Source organism: Zingiber officinale, chromosome 2B (genome assembly GCF_018446385.1).
Source record: "Zingiber officinale cultivar Zhangliang chromosome 2B, Zo_v1.1, whole genome shotgun sequence".
Classification (NCBI taxonomy): domain Eukaryota; kingdom Viridiplantae; phylum Streptophyta; class Magnoliopsida; order Zingiberales; family Zingiberaceae; genus Zingiber; species Zingiber officinale.
The window spans coordinates 11,714,612-11,738,324 of record NC_055989.1 but is presented as its reverse complement, the minus strand read 5'-3'; the positions used below and the strand labels follow the sequence as shown (position 1 = coordinate 11,738,324).

Genomic DNA, 23,713 nt, shown 5'->3' with positions numbered 1-23,713 from the left:
TATATATATTGATGAAAGTTCAGAATTATTCTAGGAATCATGAACTTTGTGTCTTTAGATATAATTGAAATTGCATATTGTACTCTACTGGGCAATTGAATCGAATAGCAGAGACTAAAGTAGACTATAGCTTTCTATTTCATGTGGTTTTATTATTTTATCATTTTTTCTGGTTATTTACTATCACATAGCTTATTTATCCGAATTGCTAACTCAGTTATTTTTGTTTATTACAATCCACAATACAATATGATCTGTTATGGAAATTAGGGGATTGTCCAATGGAAATTCAATTCTTATCAAAACATTAAATCTAAGAGGTAAGTTTGTAGTAAAAGAGTGTGCATATTTTTCTTCTGTTACACTTGAAGTCTTGTAGCTGACTTATATTATCATTTTTCATAATTATAAAGTGTTATTATAATATTACTAAAATATAGTAATTAATTCTAAGATATTACAAAATTTCCATATCTGTATCCCAAATTTGAAGATTTTCTAGCAAGTCTTATTTCCTCACTTTGAAAAAAAAAAGTGTGACACCTAGATCATATCCATGTCGGATACTCATATCTGAGTCTAAATAACAGAGTTACACAAAAGCATGGATGAACTGTCATACCTTCTGCAAGAGCATGCCTAACCTATACAAACAAGGACAAACCTTCAATTACATACATAGACATCTCTAACAATGTGAGTAATATGTGAGACCGTATACTGTACTAACTAGCAGCATATAGCAAAACTAGTTACACCACAAAGAAACAAATCAAAATAAAAATCCAACATGAAAGTGAAATTTCAACTTCTATTGGAAGACAATTTGAAAGCAGAACAATCATTGTGATTCAGCAATAAGAATAAGTAAATTACAAAATTGGCAAAGAACAATGAAATTAAATTTCTAAAGTACTTGCAGTGTACGTTTGTACCAAAGATGTGTCTAAGCTATACTGATACATACTGAAAAGGAATACCTGTTCTTCCATCATTGATCCTGATATGGATCCGATGGCCCAGCATAATGTGTTTAAGTTGTTCCAGGACCATTCTTCTCCACTCAATTGTTTGTTCAACTTCTTCAACATCTGCAATGACAATGAATTAAAAAGTTTATTTTGACTAAAGAAAATGGAGAAAATTAGACTTTTCTGACTGTGCTATTGTGAAAAAGTGATGTCATGCGAGAATAGTCATTGATGAGCTTTGCAAAATACCTAAAATCCAACCACAGAGGGACATGACTAGGAACTTCAAGCATCAAAATGGACAGAGGAAAAGAGAGTAGAAACGCTTTGTGATTTGACTAGTTGACAAGATTTTCATTCACACTATAGACACCAAACTCTACAAACCATCTTGTAGATTATGCCAAAAACAAAAATGAAAACAAAATCTACATAAAAAGATTTGATTCTAGTGGACCAAAGCAGCAAGGGCAAAAGCACACCATATGTCAGTGGTATAGAAGCAAACATAAAAGAATTGCAAACAGATGACAAAGCTAAATAGTAGCTGGATACAAATTGATGAAATTATCGATAAAAACGGAGGATAAATAGTACGGAGAAGAAAGAAATTAGGAGGCACTGTGAAGAGGAAAAGAGTCATTTACATGCAGGAAGAGAAGATCGCTTAAGACACATTAGATGTGAGATTGAAAGTTTCATTAATACTCATAACCTTGCACAAGAACAGCACCGAATCACTTGACAAGGCACTGCCCTGCAACCATGCTAACGAGGAAAATTATAAGGACTATTCCCTTAAGGTAATCCCCTCTACCTTGCCTTCATGTTTAGTGCCTTATCCATTACATATTAGACCCCTATGTTAGATAAGCTTACAAATAAAACCTATTCTATTTGCAATTAGTTCAAAAAAATATAAATCTTAGGAGGATAACCTGATGAAAGAAAAACAAATGTAAGAGTAGTTATGATAATATGAAAGTGCAACCACATTCTGCTCTCTACAGAATATGAAGTCCAGAGTTGTATAATTCCAACTTGCCCTTTGGTTAAAAATTATCTACATCAAATGGCAGCCCGGTGCACGAAGCTCCCGCTATGCGGGGTCCTGGGAAGAATCCATTGTATGGGGAAGGATCCATTGTACGCAGCCTTACCTGTTTTTTGAAAGAGGTTGTTTCCAAGATTCGAACCCGTGAACTTTTAGTCAAAAAGCAACAACTTTACCGTTGCGTCAAGGCTCCCTTTTGAATTTGATAAATTGATTAAAAGAACATATAGCCAAATTTTACAGTTTCAAGTTGAATTGACAGAAGTTCATGTTAATTACAATGTTACAGAAATCATATTATCAGATTCAAAATTCCAATTTGATAAAAGCATTGCTTGTATCTTACCAAGTTATGGTCATATTTGTATGACAGTAAACAACATAAGATTGGATTACTTATGGTGCCCATAGACCAAGATCAATTGGCCGCCATCCATATTAAAATGCAGTATGACTTAGATTATATGCATAGCAAATAGGTTCTCAAACACAGTAGATAACAAAAAAGAATCTTTAAGCAGTACCTGTTGCTCTGTGTCCTCATGATCAAGGTGAGACAAATATATTAATGTTTCCCGCATTATCTGCAACAATGAATCATACAATCACAAAATTTAAAACTTTAGCAATCAAAATACCATATACTACAAAGCTTGAGTGTTCTCCCCTACCATTGCATTTTGATACAAAGAACTTAAAACCTATTCAATGAACATTAAAAGAATGCTCACTGTTGAAAACCCATTAGATCAGCAATCAAGTTCTGAAAGAAAATTCAAGCAAACAGAAACAAAGATTTCAACTGAAATGCAAGTACACACACAAAAAAAAAAATCAGAACTGAGCAGAAAATAATCTAGTTTTTGAAAATGTGCCTATTGATATAATGTGGTAGGATATCCATATGCAATGTGTGGCTATATGTCAATGCATATGTTTTCCTTGTCAAGAAATTATTCAAGTTTGAATCTTATTCAGCAAGACAAAGCTTAAATTACTATTAAAACTTAATAAAAAAAATAATGCACAAGTAATATACATCTATTTTAGGTAACAAAATATGCAAATAGAAATACTAATGCTAATTAATGGATAAAATGCCGGTGTTGGACAATAGGCTACAACAGTTGATGTGAAAACTTGAAGTTGTTCTGTATGAATTAAATCATGATTTAATTCTTCATAAAAGATTCATTAATTAAATTAAGGAATATAGTTGAATCACATCTAGTATAAACTCAAATATATAAGTTAGATAATATCAAGGTTTAAAATACCAGACAATTCTGGTGATGGTGCGGACAGTAAGGCTTTATTGCTAACCAGCATATTGTGTATCAGTACAAAATAAAAGTCATCCTCAAGGAGGAAGTACTAAGAATCCGAGATATTAGCAGACCCATCGAGAAGATGAAGAATACTATAAGGGCTGATGGTAATATTTTGCTGGCAATCAGCATACTTTGTGTTGGTAGTACATAGTGCCAGCCCTAATCAGGAGGATGTACCAAGATAGTGTGATAGTATCAGCTCAATCAAGAGGACAAAGAATGCTGGAAGGGTGGTAAGAAAGGTTTTGTTGCCAACCAGCATACTGTGCGTAGGTAGTAGGAATTGTCAGCCCTAATCAGGAGGATGTACCAAGATACCGAGATAGTGTAAGCCCCAATCAAGAAAATGAAGAATACAGGACGGGGCGATCAGTGAATTTTTCTTGCCCACCTAGGTTTCTGCTAACTTATTAGAATGAAAGTTTAAAATACTGATTCCAGGTTCCATTGAGGGGTGAGAAGGAAAGGTTTTGTTGCCACCAGCATACAATGTGTTCAGCCCCATCATAAGGACAACAAGAAGAAAAGAATCTTCATGCTACAATGCGAGTTCAGGAGCCCTGGAAGCCACAACCTAGGCCTCCCCCCTGTGAGAGGTCATTTGGCCCCTCTAAGATCCTCTATGAGATCTAGCAGCGCAGAAGTTTCATTGGCCACCTTTGACAAAGTGTTTTCGGCCTCAATTTCGGTGTGGAATCGTTTATATCATCAAATTGATATCAATATTAAATGATATCTGAATCATTGGGAACAATTAGATAATAACAATGGCAGAGACGATCAAATTGAAAATTAAAAGCATATGGACTAATAGATGCATATGTTGTTGGCACGAGGCAAAGAATTATGTATATATGGGTGCTTAAGCATCCACATCAGTAGTGAACTTATTTATAAAAAAATCACATGCTAGATCAAGAAAATGGATAAAAAAAAATAGATTTTTCACAATAAGATTTCCACCACAAACCTTATACTGAACAAGGACATCGATGTCTTTCATAGTTTCACGGACTATATTTCCATTTTCATCTTCAACAATCAAAACCTCTTCCGGCTTAGCCATACGACAAATCATGAGTGTTCTTAACTTGGACAATGGAACTGAATAAAGTTGCCGCCTCTGAAGAAGAGGAGAACCAAGGCCATCAACCATCTCAGGCATGAGTGTCGTCTAAAGAGAAAAGTGAGTGTCATTATTGAAAATGTGTGTCGTAGTAGTAATGTGAACATATCTCAGGAAGATGATAGTAAGTAGATGAACACAATTACATAATGATAGTTAAACAATATGATAAAAGGACGCCAAACATGATTAATGATTAAAAATCCTGTGGAATTGTTTTTGTAATTTAACTACCATCATCCTTATGGATTCCGCTGAAAGGAGTAGGCAAACCTTGTCTCGTTAGTGCAAATGTAATCTCTCCTTTAGTAATAAAACAAAGTGTAAGATACCAAAAAAAATGCCAAGAATTTATTTGGAGATGAGAATGAAATTATTTAAACCCATAAACAATAATTCTTGGAGAATTGTCTTAAAATAACATTATAGCTTATCCATTTTCAGTAACAGAGGAAAAAAACAAGACTATTAAAATACTGGTCTACAGGTTTTAACTGCAGATTAGAATAGGAAAAGGACCAAGAAACATCAGCAAAGACCTTTCAGTAATATGCTATAAAGATGTAAACGATGCACCTTGTTTTATATGAATATCCTAAGGAATATGTTTAGATATATAAACAATAAAGATGAACAGCTATATACGAATACCTGAAGACCCATCAAGCTTGCTGAAAGAGTAGGGTTCTCCAAGTTGTGATGCGCTTCAAACAGCTCAAGTACCAATAAATTCCAATAGTCCAAGCAAACCTGCATACACTCAAAAGGTTGAACAATATAATATTTCACATCAAGAACTTGTCAATGTGAAGTGTGTATGAATTATAATACCTTGAAAACTTCAGTGTCATCAACATATGAAATACCAATAAGGTACTCGAGGCCCATCAATAATCCACCTCTATTTGCAGGAGCTGATTCCAGTACTCGGATGTGACACTGCAGAGAGATAAAGAAAGTTATATGAACACAGAAAACTTGCTTAAGTTGTTTTTGCTAACACACGGAAACAACAATCAGAAGTCTTGGTTGAATATAGGAGACAGCATATACAAACTCAAACCACTATACATACTTTACAAAAGAAGTTCTAAAAAGGTATATAACAAAAGAAAATTGTTAAAATGATATCATTGAATGACAATCTAATTTTGAACATCATAGCAAGCTACAGAATTGAATTTTCTACTGAGTCTTTGTGATCCTTTTATTGAACAAGTTGAATCACTCTAATGCCTTCCAATTAGCCTCACGATTTCAGGTAATTTGCACCCTAAATGATTTTTCAAGTCTCCAATTGCACCTCAAATTTCCTAAACTTTCATTGGATTTAGAGAAGTGGGGAGACAAGATAAACAGTCTTGATGTTGGAGCAAACAACTTGCAGTAAATGAGTTCCAATAGTGCCAATCTTCCTTATATTAGATGTGCTACCATGCAAATTTATGAGAGACAAATAAAAAAATGGCACCAAATTAGCAATTACAATATTATTAGGAACAAGCTCAAAGGATTAAAATTGCCATTAAGCAGGGGAAGGCAGGATCAATCACATTGTTGTTAGGAGCAAGCTTGAAACATTAAAATTGCTGCAAAGCATAATCTGAAAGAATTCTAGTCTTTATAATGGGAACTTGTCAACCCTATTAACACAGATCAAATTTTTGTACCTAGATGTAACAAAGCAATGAACCATAATCATGTCAGCTCAAATAAGTTGTTAAACAAACAAAGAAAGCTACCACCAGCCAAGAAATTTTTATCAATAGAGATCATATGAAACACTGTCATCTCTGAACCAATATATATATATATATATATGAATTTTGAGTGCTCAAATAAATAATCAGCTACAAGAAATCAGAGCTAAAGAGAACAAACTTGCCTTGAAAAATGAAGCAAAAAAGAGCGCAAGGTTTTGAATGAAAGCCTACAATTAGATAAAGTTAGCATAGTTGAACCAATCAATAATTGATTAAACTATTACGAAAAAAACAATTTACCCAACTAATCCCCTTAAAAATGATATACCTGCTCTTCACTAGAACCATTTGTGTATGCTTCTGCAAAATTCGTACCATGAGGAATAATTGTCTACATGTTAAAATTGTAAACACTTAACTGTCAACAGAATGCAAGTACAAATAGACAACAGAAAAACTTGAGATACAAGACATACAAATAAAGGTAAACCATTGGAAACAAACATACCTGCAATTGTGCCATAAATATTGTATACATCTTCACATACTGTGCATCATAAAAGTCGCCAAATTGAAGGGCCGCAACCTATAAATTAGAATAAATCTTTACATGCAATTATAAGATGAATCTAATTATCAGTAACCAAGAAGATAACCATTTAATCATCACCGCATACTAAAATTCATGACACTGGCCTAAATATTTTTTGATCATAGATCAAAGTTTAACTATCCCTTTACTAGATAGAAGCATAAAGACAACAAACAAATAAATTTGAGATGAAATTATATTAGGCATGAACCTCTGTCAAACACTGAAGAGTAAGGTTCCGGTATGATCCCATGGGAAAGAATTTTAAGAGTATCTCCAGCTGAAAAATATTACAAAAAGATTATAGTAATTTTCACCTCAAATCTTTAAAGAATTCTTTTTGGATCATCTACAACAAGATAAAAACATTGATAAATTAAATATTAAGTAGTCCACGAAGCACAAACCAGTGGAGATTCAAATATATAGCCAAGTGGAATCCATGATAGAAAGGCATGAAGTGTTGCCAAAGTAGCCCTGATAAGCTCTGTTCTTTGAGAGGCTGATAGTACGTATAAGCATAACTCATGGATGAGTTGAAATTCACTGTTATGCAGACAAAAGTATATTTCATTACAAAATACTAGGAGGTGGTAGAACTTTCAAAAAGAACATAACTTATCATTGCAACAGAATGACAATAAAAAATGAATAGCATTTCAAATATCGGTCATTCCAATCTCAGAAGCACTAAGCATAAATCACAAGGTAATAATGAAAGTTTCACTGAGATTGTAGTTTCAAAATAGATATCACATGTAAAGGAGAAGACTATCTATAAAACAGTGTGCACTGAACTCACAAGTGAACAAATATCAACTGTTGGGTAATTTAAAGTCTTCGTCTTCCATATGAAGCATCTTTATTGGTCGGCCAAGCAATGGATAAAATCATTTGAATACAATTCCATCACTATTTCTTTATTTTATCCTCACGAGATTTACATTCACAACATTGGAATATTTGTTTGAAATGTTGAATTCAGCAACAGTTAAACATGTTAGGATATTAAATCAAAATTACTTGCAAGTATCATAATAATTTGGAATTAGATATATAGCTTCTCCTGCAATTTAGTTGCTTGTAAAGCTATAGCACTAGAATACAAATTCATCATTCTCCCTGTAGACCATCCAAAAAAGGGTAGCCTACCTCTTGACATTTGTTTAAACAAATAAATACTGTCAAGTGCAGCAAGGTATTCTAAACACTACAATGAATTCACTGCATTGACTGTATTCTATTTTTTAAATGTTTCACAATTAGGTGATAACATGAGCCACAGTGTACATATGCTGATATTCATGCTTGGTTTCTCGAACAAACCCAGATTGGCAAAACTGATCCAGATCAACATTGGTTGATTTTCAGAATTCCAGTATTGGAAGCAATACCATCCTGACTGGCATCAGAGATTCCAAATAAGAATAGAGGCAATCCGCATCATAAAAATAGCAATCATATTAATCAATTACTTCTGTTTACTTACAAGATACCTTTTATTACTGTGCTACGGGTTTATACAACAGAAAAAGGATACCAAACAAAGATCATATAAACCATACCTATTTAATGACTGCTTCAGTTCTTTTATTTTTTGTTGAGTCATCTCTCCTCTTGAGAAATCAAAAACCTCTTCACTCAAAAGCTGCATCATTGACAACCTATTTAGTATTTATCTCTGTTAGATCACAACTACTAAAAAGAGTTTATACCTTCAGTATAGCCATACAATTTTCACAAATTGTTTCACTGCTCTTTGCAGCTGAGACAAGATCGGGAATGAAGCTCTGCCATCTGGCTGGCCACTCATGCTTTAAGACCTACATGGAAAAATGCATGGGACGGAAAATGAGGGGAAAATAGAAATAAGGGCCAATTCACCTACAAATGTTTTTATCAAAGTGGAAACCAGCAGTAAGAGGCTAACAGTTTAGCACTACAACCAAAGGGACAGTGGAAAATACAATGATGAGGAATCAGTAGATTACCTGCACTAATATGACATTAAGCTTATTAACATACAATCGCTCCTTCCGGAAAGAGGTTTCATTACTAGAAAGCTGATCAAAAGAGCAAAGTGACACAAAAATTTAAAAACAGTTAGGAGTAAAATGGCAAGGAAAGAAAAATAGACATTTATAGAAAAATTGATACTTACCTGTACAATGACATCAGATATGTAATTCTTTATTCCATCCCGTTGTTCAGCTGGCAAGGCATTCCATCTGTATTTAATGACATTTTCTAGTACCTAAGAGATAGGTATAGCAGAAACTCATTGGTTAACAGGCTCCAGTACTGCACAAAATTATGCCTGGAAATGCACATTAATTTTCAAATTTAAGTTGTGTGAATGTGTTTTGGCCACAAAAGCTAATTTGCCTAGTTTTTAAAATTCATCCAAAAGAGACTTTCATAAAGATTTTGTAGAAAACACCATCCATTTCATTTTACAAGCACTTTACATTTTTTATACATCTTTACCTCCACTATGTCATGCATTATAAACCTCAATATTATTCTTAAATAGTTTAATCAATGAGATGAATATTTGAGAAAATACTTCATAAATTTCTGTCCTTAATTATCATCATTGAAAGTAATTTTAAAAACACAGGTGTATTTACTTTTATTTATTGGATATTTAAAATAGATATCATATTCAGTATTCTATACTTAATATAATTCAATTACAAAGTAAACAATTAAACTATAGGTAATTATTAATTAACAATTTCATTTTTAGTCATTTTAACTCTTACAATGCTAATTTATATAATCATCTCAACTATAAAAACCATATATTTATTCACAGCAGCTTTCTCTCTCACTATAAACTCCCAGGGAACTGCTTTTTCAACTTTTTTCCAGTATCCACTGGAATGCTCACAGGTCAACTCAGGTTTTAACGCAAATCTAGCCAACCTCAATTAAAAGACCCTGGTTGGATCAGGTTCTGCAGTATGTTCCAAGTTGAGTTTAACTGAGTTGCTTTTTGGTGGAGTTTTCTTTTATACCTACGAGATTAGCCTAGGTCAATTTCAGGTCAAACTTTCTACTTGTATGAAAATTGGGTTAGATTAAGTCAATCTAACCCAGGTTTGCCCAGAAAAAAAATCAAATCTGCTCGGGCCAGGATGGGAAGAAGGAAAGTAGACTCATACAAATTCTTAAAAGTAAATTCAAAAAAGTAGATTCGACCAAAAATTTAAAACTAGAAATTTATGGGTGGTTACAGTCAGCTTTTGGGTTTCAGAGTTTTTGAGATCTCCACAGCTATTTTTCCTAACACTATTCACAGCTGCAGAAGTTGTGTCAAACTAAGCCTTGCTCTCTAACAACACATGGGAAAACAATACAGATAAATCGATTGTTTCAATAAATTAAAAAAAATATATCTCAGCAATTTCACACCAATTCAACCTTTGTTTGACAACCACACTTATAACTGTGTCAATATCAGCATGCACCATATCTATACTTGAACAATATGGCAAAGGGTTGAGCCAATTTTGGTATCCCTATGCAATATGGAAAAATACAATTTTTGTGGCTCATATGAACTATATCCAGTGCACTTATAACTAGATTTCATCAAAAAATAATTGCAAGTAATGGAGTTAAGAGTAAATTGGCATACTAACTTTATGAGCAACACCACCAATCAAAATTCTTGTCATAGTCCAATGAATTCCAGCTTAATGACATTTTTAGTCATATTTGTATAATAAAAATCTTAACCTATACTATGTCATAAACATGTTTCGAACATGGTTGTCAAAATTTCTCTTGATAGATATCGTCTTATTGTCTGGGCAGAATGGTAGATCAAAATTGGTTTAAAAAAAAAAAAAAAAGGAAAATATAACAATTTCATATATCAGATAACAGATGTTTAATCAAACCATAATATCACATTGCTAGAACCAAGTAACATCGTGTTAATGTTATTATTTTGTAAATCACACTGCTAGACTCAACCAAATTGACTAAAACACTAGGTTGTCTCATTTGGTAGGTTACAACTAGTAAGTGTTAAACAATAATGTTCAGTGTGATAAACACTTAAAATGCATACTTGTATGAATAAGATGTTTTGATTAATACTCTGTTAAAATACAAAGTAGCCGTTTATTAATATAAATGTTGTTTTAATAATTTTAAAATTGATTGTTTGTGAATTGTGCCTAGTGGGATAAGGCTTCGTTGTTGTTGTAGTATTGTTTGTGCCTCAGTATTTGACGAATGCATTGTGCAATGTATCTACCATATATTGTTTGAATATGCGTTTGTAAATCTTGGTTGGAGGAAAATTTTCACAAGGTCTGACTCAGTTGGAAATGTTAAATAACGTAAATTTAGTGAGTCATTCAAACACAACTGCAACTGCAATAATATCAAAGCTTTCAACATTCCTAACTTATGCAATTGTTGGAACTTTGCCATGCAAACACCAAGATTTGTCCTCAATAAAGCAAATAGGAACAACCAATTTTGAAACACCCACATGAGACAAGAAATCTTGTGTTTAGTGTGTGGACTACCAATAGCCAAACTACTTAAATCTGCATAGATCAGAATATAATTTTCTTACCCTGACAGACCTCACAATTAAAAGAAGGTTGAGGAAGGGCATGCCAAATTATAAACAGGAAAGTACACGAGGTGCACGAGCCCACGTCAATGAGGTTATAGAAATTAAGAGTATGAATATGTTGAGGACCATAAATCGTCTAGGCAAAAACCTTTCGTGATAATCGCTGCAGGTGTACATATCTTTTTCCTTTAGTTCTATAATATTAGCATGTCACGCTCTTGTGCAAGATGGGGTCTTTTTCACATTATAAACAATCAGTTCAAGGTTCGTGCAATGCACTTGAGAAATTTTGTGGCATTAAAAAATGCATCATTCTGAATAGTTTAGTAAGTGATGAACAAGTTGCAAAAATGTGTTCCTATTTGCTCACCTGTGTTCCTCTTTGCATTCAAATTTTGTATCCAATGGCATCCATCTTGCCGTTTGTGAACCCACCCGCCCCCCACTCAAACACACACTCTCTCTAACCTTACATGCGGGTATTAACAGTTGACATTGCAGGTGTACCACTCTTTGCGCCTGATTGTACCTTTTGCCTTTGTTTGGCATGCATTCATCACAACTTGGCCTACATTTTCTTTAGGTGCACTAGAAGCTCATGTCTAAAAAAGTAAAAAACAACATAGTTATGTAGAATGGAACCAGACCAGACAAAGGCTTCAAATGGGCTATCAGAACAAATATCCTCATAAAAATTTGTTTTTTATTTGTAATTAGCTCATAAAGTTGATCTTCCAACACTACCAATAGCCTTCACTAATTCTAGGAAGAAAAGTGAGTTTAACAACCTTGCCCTCAGCTATTCTATCCACGGATCATTCTAGGATAACTAGTATATAGATACATGTTGTCCTACTGAAAACCAAAATAGGAAAGCGCAAGCTGACAATAAATTGTAACTAGTCTTGATGCAGACTCTTCATTAACTTGAGACATATCAGTGTTGGGTACCAACATATGATAAGTCTAGTTTGATACCATCTTAGAAGACGTATGAAAACAATGAAGTAAACAACAGCTTGGAACTAACCTGTAGGGCAAAAAACTTGGTATTTAAGTTTTGTGAATTTTGTAGAATGTGAACCACTTGTAGCCAGGTGTCAGGGTTGTTTTGCAATTCTCGCAGTATCTGGTCTGCAGCTGACCTCTGTGTCAAGACAACAATCAAGAACAAGCTCTATGATTAAATCGATAAATTTAATATTGATGTTCAAACAGAATCTACGACGTCATGAAGCACCATATTAGTGCTGGATGAGTTAACTAAACAACCGGAAAATTGCTCATTGCAGTACCCAAAAGTGTGTCCGAGCAGAAATAAACAAATCATTTTTTTCAAAAACACGTTTACTTAGATTAGAAATTCACAATAAAATGCAAATGTATTTGAATCCACAGTCACACAGTTGATGCAATAGACCATTTTAAGGAAAACAAGAAAACGAGCGGCATGATTCCAGAAGCAAGTTCCATTGGTTTAAGTTGGTTGGGTTTAAAGGATAAACTGGCAATACCACCCAACTAGACCTTGCAAATCTCAGGAATCGCCCACCTAAGAGGCGCAACAACTTCCTCGAAGACCCACACAACCAGAACCAAAAACAAAAAAAATGCTAATCACAGGTGAGCAAGAAAACCTCTTCCTTGGATCCCGTCCCGTAAAATGCGCCCACGGTCGCATCGAGCAGGGGCACGTCGATCGGCTGGCTTAAATCCCTCAATCTCTCCGCCATCACGCCGAGCCGCAGATCCAACCAGAAAACTTCAGAAAGCGCACCAATTAGAAGCCTCGAACGACGAGCAATCTCTAAACGAGCAGAGTGGTGAAGAGAACAACGAGCCGGGGGGAGTCTCCCAAACCCTAGCCCTTCTCCTCTTCGGCCCCGCCGCCGCGCGCGCGGATTGGATTCGAATACCAAAAAGGTTTTCCTTTCTGTTTTCGACTTTTCCTCTCTCTCTCTGCCTCTCTTATTCGCTCGGTCCTTCGGCGATCGTCAGCGCGATCGAGGGCGGACGCGAGAGGGAAATATAGTGGCCGTGGGAGATTGGGGAAGCGGCCTGGGCTCGGGGGGCTTGGGGTTTTGTGGGGGATGGGAAAGAGGACAAGGCGTTGGGCACTAATAACGAGGCTGCCACTCTGGCTTGGTGGGAACTGGGAAAATACGAAAACGCTGTGGATGGGCCGGCGTATCTCGTTGAGGGGCATCCTTTCCGGAGGAGTCGGGGCTAATTCGGACATTTCGGCATGGAGATCTGATGGACGCTTTCGCCTTTCAGACTGCGGTATCTCCGACAGGCCGATTGTGTTTAGCAGGCGAAAAATAATAAAAATAATAATAATAAAATGGTTAGAGCAATTATCCTAAACTTAGTGCGTACGAATTATAAGGGTATTAAATTAATAATTTATATCATAAAATTTTAAAAATTTTATGATAATAGGTCACGACATTTGAAATCTCTTTTGTATTCGTGTTAAAAAAAATTAGATGATAAAAATTATACATCTTCTTAAATAATTAATTAATTAATTAATTAAAAAATTTAAAAATAAGCTAGATTTATTTATGATATTTATTAAGTTATAAATAATTTATGGCATTTATCGAGGCATTTATGTATAGGATTTTATAAAATATATATTAATATAATATATATTGAAATAATTATATCTGTGTGTGAGAGGATCTGAGGATGTAAGGATACAAACGGATTAATCCAATTTTTTTAAAAAAAAAAAAATTAGAGATCAATTTTAATCTTACTATAATAATAGATTATTGATTTAATTTAATTTAATTGTTATTACACTTATCTTATAAACATGGATGTTTAATAGAAACGTGCACATGTAATATATAAATTATTTGGGTCTTCCCTTATGAACCCAGAATTAACAGGTTTCCTTATGAAAAAAATTATTTTAATTTAATATTATACTTGTCTTAGTAAAAAAAACTAAGAAAAATATATTTTTTAACATCGTCGGCCTAAAATATTTATAGAAGTTTCTTTGATTATAGTGTTGTCAATTCTAAGATATGAGACTAAAGAAAACTATATTTTTTTATATATAAAACAACCAGAGAAAATTAATGATGAAAAAAATTCATAATAATACGCTGTAGCTAAGTCTTGAACTCTAAATCACTGATTGTTTCGCTTGTGGAATTACTAATAAATTTTAAAATTATTTTTAGTGTGAATAGAAAAAAGGACATTAACGTAAATACATTTTAGGGTTCATCAAAATTAGTTAATAAAGGGGAAGATTTTTAATAAAATAGTAAAAAGTAAGATAAAAGATAAGCCAATTCTTTCCTGAATTCTTACTTCTACTATTAAATTATAACAAATTATTAGCACGAACGGCTCTTTAAGGTAGGAACTCATAAATATTTTTAGTATAGGTGTTTATATTGATGCTTTAGAAATAGCACAATTTTTAAATTTTATGCTTATGTCATTAGTTTTATGTTAATGCTCTTAGAGTAGCATAATATTTTGATTTAATATTTATGCTCTTAAACTAGTAGAAATTTTAAATTTATATTGATGCTGTTGAAGAAGTACAACTTTTAATTTTATATTAATGCACTTGAAAAAGCACATTATTTAAATTTAATATTGATGCTTTAGATGTAGTATTAACAGGAACGTAGCCCAGATTTAATATTATTTGGGCCTAAGTCAACTATATAATTGATACAATAAATTAATTAATTTAAAAATATAAATAAATTAAAAAATATATTGTATGATCAAAATGCGTTAAAGGAGGGTGAATAGCAATTTTTATGTTCATTTAAAAATAATCGTGTAAAGAGTAAGTGTAACAGAAAAGAAATAAACAAAGGAAAATATAAAGTCAAGCTGATACCTTTAGTTTTTACTTGGTTCGAAGTCTATGACAACTCCTCCACAAGGCTCGTGATCGTCGATCACTTTCATTGGACAATCACTATAATTTTAAAAAATCTTTACAAATAGTATAATTACAAGTGTAATAATTTAATTACAATATACCGACAATGACGGTATTAAAATTGAGAGCTTCTGGTTGTCGGAGCAATGTTACGGCTTCGTCAGATCATCTTTGGAGCAATGCGCAAGAGTAGCTATGAAATCAAGTTCTGTTGTGCCCTCTGCTCGAACCAGTCTTTTATAAACAGCTGAAGGCGCCTTTAATCCCATTGAAGGCGCCTCTAGCGGTGCAACTTATCTTCATTGCGTCGGAGACGATAACTTCCGCAATCTGTGAACTTTATCCCTTTGAAAGTATCTTCAAGCTCATGAAAGGTGTCTTCCATCCCAGTATCCAAGGCGTCTTCAGGTGTATGGAAGGTACCTTCGCGCCTCTCCGCGCAAGCTTTTGGCTAAGCCACCCAAGGCGCCTCCAACTACCCTATAGGCATCTTGAACACTATTTATCCAAGCTTGTTTTGTATTTTTCACTCCCTACAAGTCATGCTAGTCTAAAATACAAAATATACCCTACAATACAAAGTTAGCACAAATAAAATATGATTAATAAAATTACTTGACAATGTCCAAACTGGCCAGTTCTGACTTTTGGATATCCTGAAAATTCTAGGTTGAACCGACGCCTACTGTTTCCTCAACGGAAAACGTATCCTCACCTACTACTCTCAGGAGAAATTACTTTTTGTCAGACCAGTCCTCCAAACCGTTTGGATTTTTGCTCAGCGTCCAAGACTGCAGGACTTCATGTTAAACGTCCAATCCACGACCCGTCTAGTCTTCCATCTGGTGTTCACAACCCCTAAGATTTTCACCTAAAGTCCTCAAGTCTAGGATTTCACCCAAAATTCTCAACCCGCCAAGACTTAGCTTAGTCCCCCGAACCAGGACTTCATTGTCTAACCGCAGCTAGGACTTTCCACTTGTCTAACCTCAGTTAGAATTTTCCACATGCCTAGTATCAACTCGGACTTTCTTTTGCCTAAGATCACTTAAGCTCAGTCAACCTTACTAGACAACAAAAAATCTTAACTTTGAACCTTTTGCCATAATCAAAATTTAATTTTGATCATTTGGTACTTTCTACGTCAACATACACATGAATATTAATTTTCTAAAAAAAAGGAACAAAAGCATTTAATATTCAATACGTTTAAAAGCACGAAAAAAAGTCTATTAAAGTTGTATTTTTTTATTATTTTTTAAATTAAATTCATTAATTATTATATCTTTATCATTTTTTCAATCAACTCTAGTTTAATATAGATATTTGTTAAAAACTCATATTTCATGTTATTACGAAGAGTTGTTTTAACAAATTTTAAAACAGAAAATACTTCCGTTATTACTATAGAAATGGAAAGAGTCAAAACAAGGTAAATCAATTTGTCATTTAAATAAATATATTAGATTCAATATATAAGTAAATGATATAGTTAGAATATATAAACTATAATAAATGAGAAAAAAATCAACTGTCAATTAAGCTACAGGTTCTTGACTGTCGACCAATTCACTTGACTCTTGACCTGACCTTACCACGTGTAAGATCCAATATTTTCCATATCAACTACTATATGCACAACTTTATTTTTTTTAACAGAATATAATTCAGCATGAAGTTTAGGAAATGCATTAATGAGATTATAGATAGAAATCAATTTTAAAAAGAATAACCAAATGATTTTTTTTTCATCTAATTAATGCTAGTTCAAGTCGATGAACGAAATATTATATATAATATGCACATGAATAATCTTTTAATAAAGAAGCTTATAATCCATTTCAAAAGTCACATATATTGCTATCGCTATCATATCCTTTTGTAGCAAAACGTGATAACCGTCACCTCGGGGGCCTTTCTAGGACTGTCTCATGCAATATAGAAGGGAGATAAATCATGAGAGATTTTACTCAGCACAATGACCCTTTACATGAAAAGATCAAATGACTCATGATGCATTTTGCACCTCTAAAAATCCATATTCTATCCATTTCATTTGTTTTTAATTGGCCCCAATAATATTAATTAAATTTGGTATGAGGTTAAAAATTAAATTATTAAAAGAAATTTAATCTTGATGCGTGCTAGACAAAAAAAAAAATGATTAAGTAGAATGACTTTTAAACGTTAATTAATTAGTGGATCAAATGAATTTTATTTAAATCAAATGAAATGGAGAAGGCAATGAAATACGAGGACAAGTATTTTCTACTCATTAGCCTTAGCCATAGGTGGGGCTAAAGCCCACCCTAGCCCAAGGATAGTTCCGCTAGTGTAAATCCTAAATTTATATTGATACTTCTAAAGAAGCACAATTTTTAATTATATGTTGATACTCTGAAGTAACACAACACAAATTTATATTGATTTATTAACCGATCTATAATTTAAAATATAAAAATCTAAGATTTATCAATATTTTTGAAGAATATTGATCTAAGATATAAATTTTATCAATGTTCCAATTGATATCCTAACACATATCAATATTCTTGAAAAAAAAATGATTAAAGATATAAGATATATCTCATATATAAGATATATCTTTATATACTAACGCATATCAATATTACAATATATCCCAAACCCTAATCTAATGTTGTAGTGTAAATCCTAAATTTATATTGATGCTCTTAAAAAAACATAACTTTTAATTCTATATTGATACTACTGAAGAAGCACAGCTTTTAATTATATGTTGATGCTATGAAGTAACACAACATAAATTTATATTGATTTATTAACCGATCTATAATTTAAAATATAAAAATCAAAGATTTATTAATATTTCTGAAGAATATTGATCAAAGATATAAATTTTATCACCTAAAGCATATCAATATTCTTGAAAAAAATATTAAAGATATAAGATATATCAATATTCATAAAGAATATTAAAATACATATTTGTTTGGGTCATATGACATACTTGTCTAGTATTTGTGTGTTTTTTTTAATTTTGTTGTTATAATATTTTTGCGTAGATACAAATATTTGATTACTTTATAAATATGGTAACATAATATGTTTTGATTATATTATGGCATTCTTGTTTAGTATTTATTTCCTTTTAATTTTTATATACGTTGTCATAATTTACTTTTATATAATGGTTGCTTTGACAAATATTATAAAGTTTGAATTTGAAGTTATTGACTTAACTGAAAACAAAAATATTTATCATGAATTTTGAATATCGAAATCTACCTTATCTTTAAGAGCTTAGGAGATATATAAAAAAGGAAACAATAAATCCCTGCATGAATACTTATTTGCCTTCCTCGTCATCTTAACGATGGATTGAAATAATAAGAACTTTGAAAAAAAAATTGAATGAAAGGTTTCACTATTAGAGAATTATAATTCTCCCAAGAGTCCATTATGAATGGATGCATCTTCACCAAAATATTTTAAATTGGTAAGTAATTATAACTTGCTACTATTCAAGATTAGCTTCAAACTCACACTTTGCGGAGAGAAAATTATTATCAAAATTTATTAGAAAAAATTTCTCTAGTTTTTATGCATTGAATGTGCTTCCTCAATAGCAATATTATGAGCATGGATTTAAAAAATATTCTGAACTTATCTCATGTTTACTAGTTGCTAAATAAAATAATGAATTACTTATGAAAAATCATCACTTGCGTCCAACTAAATCTACACTATTTCCTGAAGCAAATTGAACATCATTCCCCGAAATGAATACTAACTCATCTCAAAAATATAAAATTGGAATAATTTGTGGGTGTGACCGTGGACGTGACCAAAGGAAAATTTATCAGCAATAAAATGATAAAGACTTAAAATAAGTCACTGGCTGTGGAGATGTAACAATAAAGAAGTAAAAGAGAAAAATGCAAAAGAATATGAAGATAAGTATTTTAAATGTGGGACGGAGGTAGGGCTGTAAATGAACCAAGCGTTCGTGAACAAGCTTGGTGTTCGGCTTGGTAAGAGCTTGTTTATGTTCGTTCATTATACATAAGATTGATTAAACAAACAAGCTTGAACAGCTCGTTAAGCTAAACAAACAAGCTTGAACACATATGTGTTCAGCTCGTTAACGTTCGTGAACAACGTTCGTGAACAATGTTCGTGAACAGCGTTCGTGAACAATGTTCATGAACCATATTTATTAATAAAACTCTTTTCAATATGCTAAATAAATAATAAAATAAATAAATAAATTTAAACGATCAATCTTAATAACCAATCAAACAATTAAAAGTTTCAAACAATCAAACAACCTTGAATTGAGAGCTTGATAACATCTAAACGAACCAAGCTCAAACCAAGCTTAAGCCAAGCTCAAACCAAGCTTGAACCAAGCTCAAGCCAAGCTTGAATTGAGAGCTTGATAACATCTAAACGAACCAAGCTCAAGCCAAGCTTCAAACAAGCTCAAGCTCATAAAAAATAAACCAAGCCAAGCTTGAACACTCATTTCAAAAGCTTGGTTCATTTTAAGCTCGGCTCGGCTCGGTTATCTTATCAAACAAGCTTGAACACCCTAAAGCTCGACTCGTCTTGGCTTGTTTACAGCCCTAGACGGAGGGCATTGATCTTGTACCTATCGTACATCAAGACATCTTATGGATCTGCACCAAAAATCAATCAAAGGAAAAGGAAAAATAGAGACAATTTTTGATGATGATTATGGTCCAGTTGACATTGTTGGATCGTGAGAGGGAGAGTAAATCACAAGTAATTTTTAAAATAGAGTAATTTTTAAAAACTTAAAATAAAATCACAGTGGGAAGAAAAATTGAAAAGAATACAGCAAGACATGGTCGATTTTACTTGGTTCGGAGACTTCTGCGACTTCTACTCCAAGACCTAGGTCCGTAGACCTATCGATGGATAATCTACTAAGTACTTCTTCTAGAACCGCCAGAAGAGGTAATGGAATATAGAAGGATAGAGGTAGTGTAACAACCTACACTTCCCTTTTTAAAGCAGTAGTACAAAGACTTGCAACACTATTAAAAGTTTACCAACAATTGGGGCGTACTCATGAGTTGCTGTCAGTCTGCTGGAGATGATTGGATGACTTAGAAAAGTTGCTCGGTGGCAGACGAACTTCTATGAAGCAGCAGCAAGAAGTCGGAGCAGTCATAACTTCAAATAGATGTATAAAGGATCGTAGAAATGATGTCTTAGAAGTTTGTCTCAAAATGCTCTTTTATTGACCATGTAAGGTACCTTCCAAAGGGTTGAAGGTGCCTCCAGCATGTAAAATTCGATCCAAAAAAGTACTTTGATCCTTATCGTTGAAGAAGTCGCATTCTATCCATTAGAAGACACCTTCCATATCACTGAAAGCACCTTCCATGAACAGTACGAAGGCGCCTCAAGCACTGTTCACTTGAAGCCTTTTTGGCTCTTTTTACCCTACAAGTTAGGTTAGTCCAATACGATAATATCTTATTGGGATATGTCCGATGCAGATGCGCGCTAGAACACGTTTCATAAACATGTGTAGCGGAAAATAACACAATAGTAATTCCTAATTATTACATTACACACACCACATGCATATAAGAATACAACATACCAAGCATGATCACATAATTAAAATTTTACGGAAAAGTAAATTTACGCTAGGTATTCCTTACGGATGACCTGTAATGAGAAGGGCATCAACCATAGCAACATTGTTGAACCTCGCCTCTATTCGTTTCCACGCCAAGCTCCTCAAGACAACTCTATAAGTACAAGCCTCTCATTCGAAAATGACTAGCCACAAGCGAAGAAGAGGGATCAAGAGAAAGAAGAAGAGAAGCATACAAGAGAGAGTTTTTCTCCCTCGTGGTGGTCACGACAACAAGAGGGAGAGCCCTCTTGTTTACAGCGGGAGAGAGAGGAGAGGGAGAGGAGGATTGGGTTTCCAAAAGCTAATCAACCAAATAATGAAACTTGTATCTAATTCTCTCTCAATTACATCTATATATACTCCTTTTTAATGAGTTGTATTAGAAAGCTCAAATCCAATCCATTATCTCTTAACAAAAAATTAGCCTATTAACCCCTAAACCAAGTTGGTTCATGAGTAATTTATGATTAAACCAAATATGGTTCAACTCTACCATAAGAGATATAGTCCATCTGAGCTTCTATTATGACAAATATTTTCATATTTATCATATATATGATCAAACCAAACATTTATCTCTTAATATAAGAATCCTATTTTTTTAACTTATTTTACGTCTTTTAAAGACTCGTTAGTGTGTGTGAACTAATATGTTCCCGATTTATCTTGGCCGTGTATAATTAACTACTTAATTATAGAACGATCATGAGTAACACCTAGTAGTACATCATAATCCTCAATTGGTCGAAAAATTATAGTTGATCTTAGAACTAATTCTAAACCCTTCGGCAGCTATAGTGAGTCATGCCTTATTCCTTTCACTTGTCTTATACTCACTTAGTTCAGGACATGGTCTATATGTCTGTCTTCACTAGACTGACTATGTCACACCTAGCCCAAGTAATACTTCCTCATTTTACATATTTAAATTACTCGTACATGTATATAAGAGTCTCGTACTCTTAACATATGATGCTTTGGCCAAAGACTTTGAGTAATAATCCTAACGAGTGACCATAGAGTATATATCTCCTCGCAAGGAGCGGTGAATCCTCTATGAGCTATCCAAATATCTTCGGGCATTTTAACTTATACCCAATCATCCCAGATCCACACCTCAATGAGGTGCTTGCTTAAGATGTCAAAGTATAAGTCTCCATGACCAAAATGACTTGTATACCTCAAGTCAAAGGAAATTTACACTTGAGATATAATAAGAGCTTTATAGACATATCCATATATATAGATAACCATATGAAGTCTTACAGCGAGTCACTCTAATAAACTAGTTACCATAACTAGCATCCACGTTTAACTCTTAACATCCCAATGTCTTCAGCTAGTGAGAAAATAACTGCTTGGTGAACTAAGGAGTATAACCTGTGCTAGTCTTATGGAATTGATGATGTCCTAATGCATCAATTCGACGACTAAGAAAATTCTAATGCGTTCATAATTGCACATGTAGAGATAATCACTAGTTGTGATCTAATCATAATTTCTCTCATTGTAAAATACCGAAAAATGACGAATAATAATAAGGGAATTTTTGGAAATTTTTAGGGAATTTTTCGGAGCTCGTATGGACAAGTTTTTAGGGATAAAAATTGGGTCACGGGAAAGCCTGTTTAGGCTACCCCATTAAAATGAGGAAAAGTTGTATTTTCCTTTTTATTTTCTTTTCATTCTCTTTTGTTTTCTCCCTTTTTCCCGTGCCCTCACCCGACGCCTCCCCGACGCCGTCTCCCCTCCTTCGCGCCTTCTCCTCTCTGCCCTAATCGCAAGTGGTGGTTCCTTCTCCCAGAGTGTACAAAACGCCAAACCCGATTCTTCTTCCCGAGCTTCCTCACCTTCCTCCCGACTCCTCTCCACCCGATCCTCGCCTTCCTTGCGATTCCCCTCTTCGCGACCGACGATTCTCTCTTCATCTTCTCGGCGTCGCCAACACAGGTCGATCTTGGAGAGTGGAGGAGGGAAGCCCTTCGAGTCTCCGGCCACAGGAAACCCTAGTGCCGACTCCCTCTCCTCACCGGCATTCGAGCCGTCGCCTGTGCCCTAGTACCCTCTGCCCTAGCGTCGGCAACCAAGCCTTCTTCCCTTTGTGTTGCCACCGGCCACCGCAGTCGATGCCGACTTCACTGTGTGTTGCCATCCCGTGCCCTAGTGCTGTCTCGGTTCATCTCTTTTTCTCGATTTCCTCAGCCCCTCTGCCTAGGTTTGAAGTGTACACAGGTGGATTTCTGTTAACAATGGTGTTTGGTGTTGAGGTAAGAAGTATGATATCTGATTTGGTAGTGTTGCGAGTTTAATTTGTAGTTGGAGGTTGTGATTGTTTGTTTACCAGCCTTTGAAGCTTGGCCAACACTGTTCACTTGGCGATCTACAGCGCTGGTTATTCTATTTTGGGCAGGGAATCCCTTTGACCGTGAGCCATCAGTGACCATCTTGAATTTGGGTCAGTTTTTATGAATTGGTTTAATGATAGAATGAGGTTATTCTGGTTATGATTCATTGTAGATGAGCAATCCCACCTTGCTGCAGCCACTGAATCCGGGCAGCAACCATCTCTTGACAGTGGATCAGTGATCACAACTGTGAGATTGAGGACTTTGACGCGAGACGAGTACTCGAGACCTTTCTATTGGAGGCGGGTACCTTGACTTATCTTTGATAATGTCATGTTGATATGTTTAGTAGGTTATAACCTTTAGTAATGATTATGTTCATCTTTGCTTCGGTTGGTCACTACCCGATA

At 34.0% G+C, this 23,713-nt stretch overlaps 1 protein-coding gene across 1 annotated transcript; it reads right to left on the bottom strand.

The window, feature by feature from the left end:
• Window positions 1-884: 884 nt before the first annotated feature.
• On the bottom strand, window positions 885-13,467 carry LOC122045293 (protein EXPORTIN 1A-like). The gene is made up of 16 exons (XM_042605446.1): window positions 13,015-13,467; window positions 12,408-12,524; window positions 8,939-9,031; window positions 8,769-8,840; window positions 8,493-8,600; window positions 8,343-8,425; window positions 7,185-7,323; window positions 6,989-7,057; window positions 6,694-6,771; window positions 6,514-6,576; window positions 6,368-6,412; window positions 5,314-5,421; window positions 5,134-5,232; window positions 4,327-4,530; window positions 2,550-2,609; window positions 885-1,091 (listed from the first exon to the last, which is right to left on the bottom strand). Exons 1-16 carry the CDS (start codon window positions 13,108-13,110, stop codon window positions 900-902), a joined length of 1,626 nt encoding a protein of 541 aa, XP_042461380.1. The 5' UTR covers window positions 13,111-13,467; the 3' UTR covers window positions 885-899.
• Between the last annotated feature and the right edge of the window lie 10,246 nt (window positions 13,468-23,713).

Excerpts from the sequence above, each read along its gene's own strand:
- LOC122045293 (XM_042605446.1), bottom strand. The coding sequence starts at position 13,110 with ATGGCGGAGAGATTGAGGGATTTAAGCCAGCCGATCGACGTGCCCCTG. Across the intron at positions 4,531-5,133 it reads CAAGCTTGATGGGTCTTCAG|ACGACACTCATGCCTGAGAT; the intron begins GTATTCGTATAT and ends TTTTCTCTTTAG. Across the intron at positions 1,092-2,549 it reads ATGAGGACACAGAGCAACAG|ATGTTGAAGAAGTTGAACAA; the intron begins GTACTGCTTAAA and ends TTGTCATTGCAG.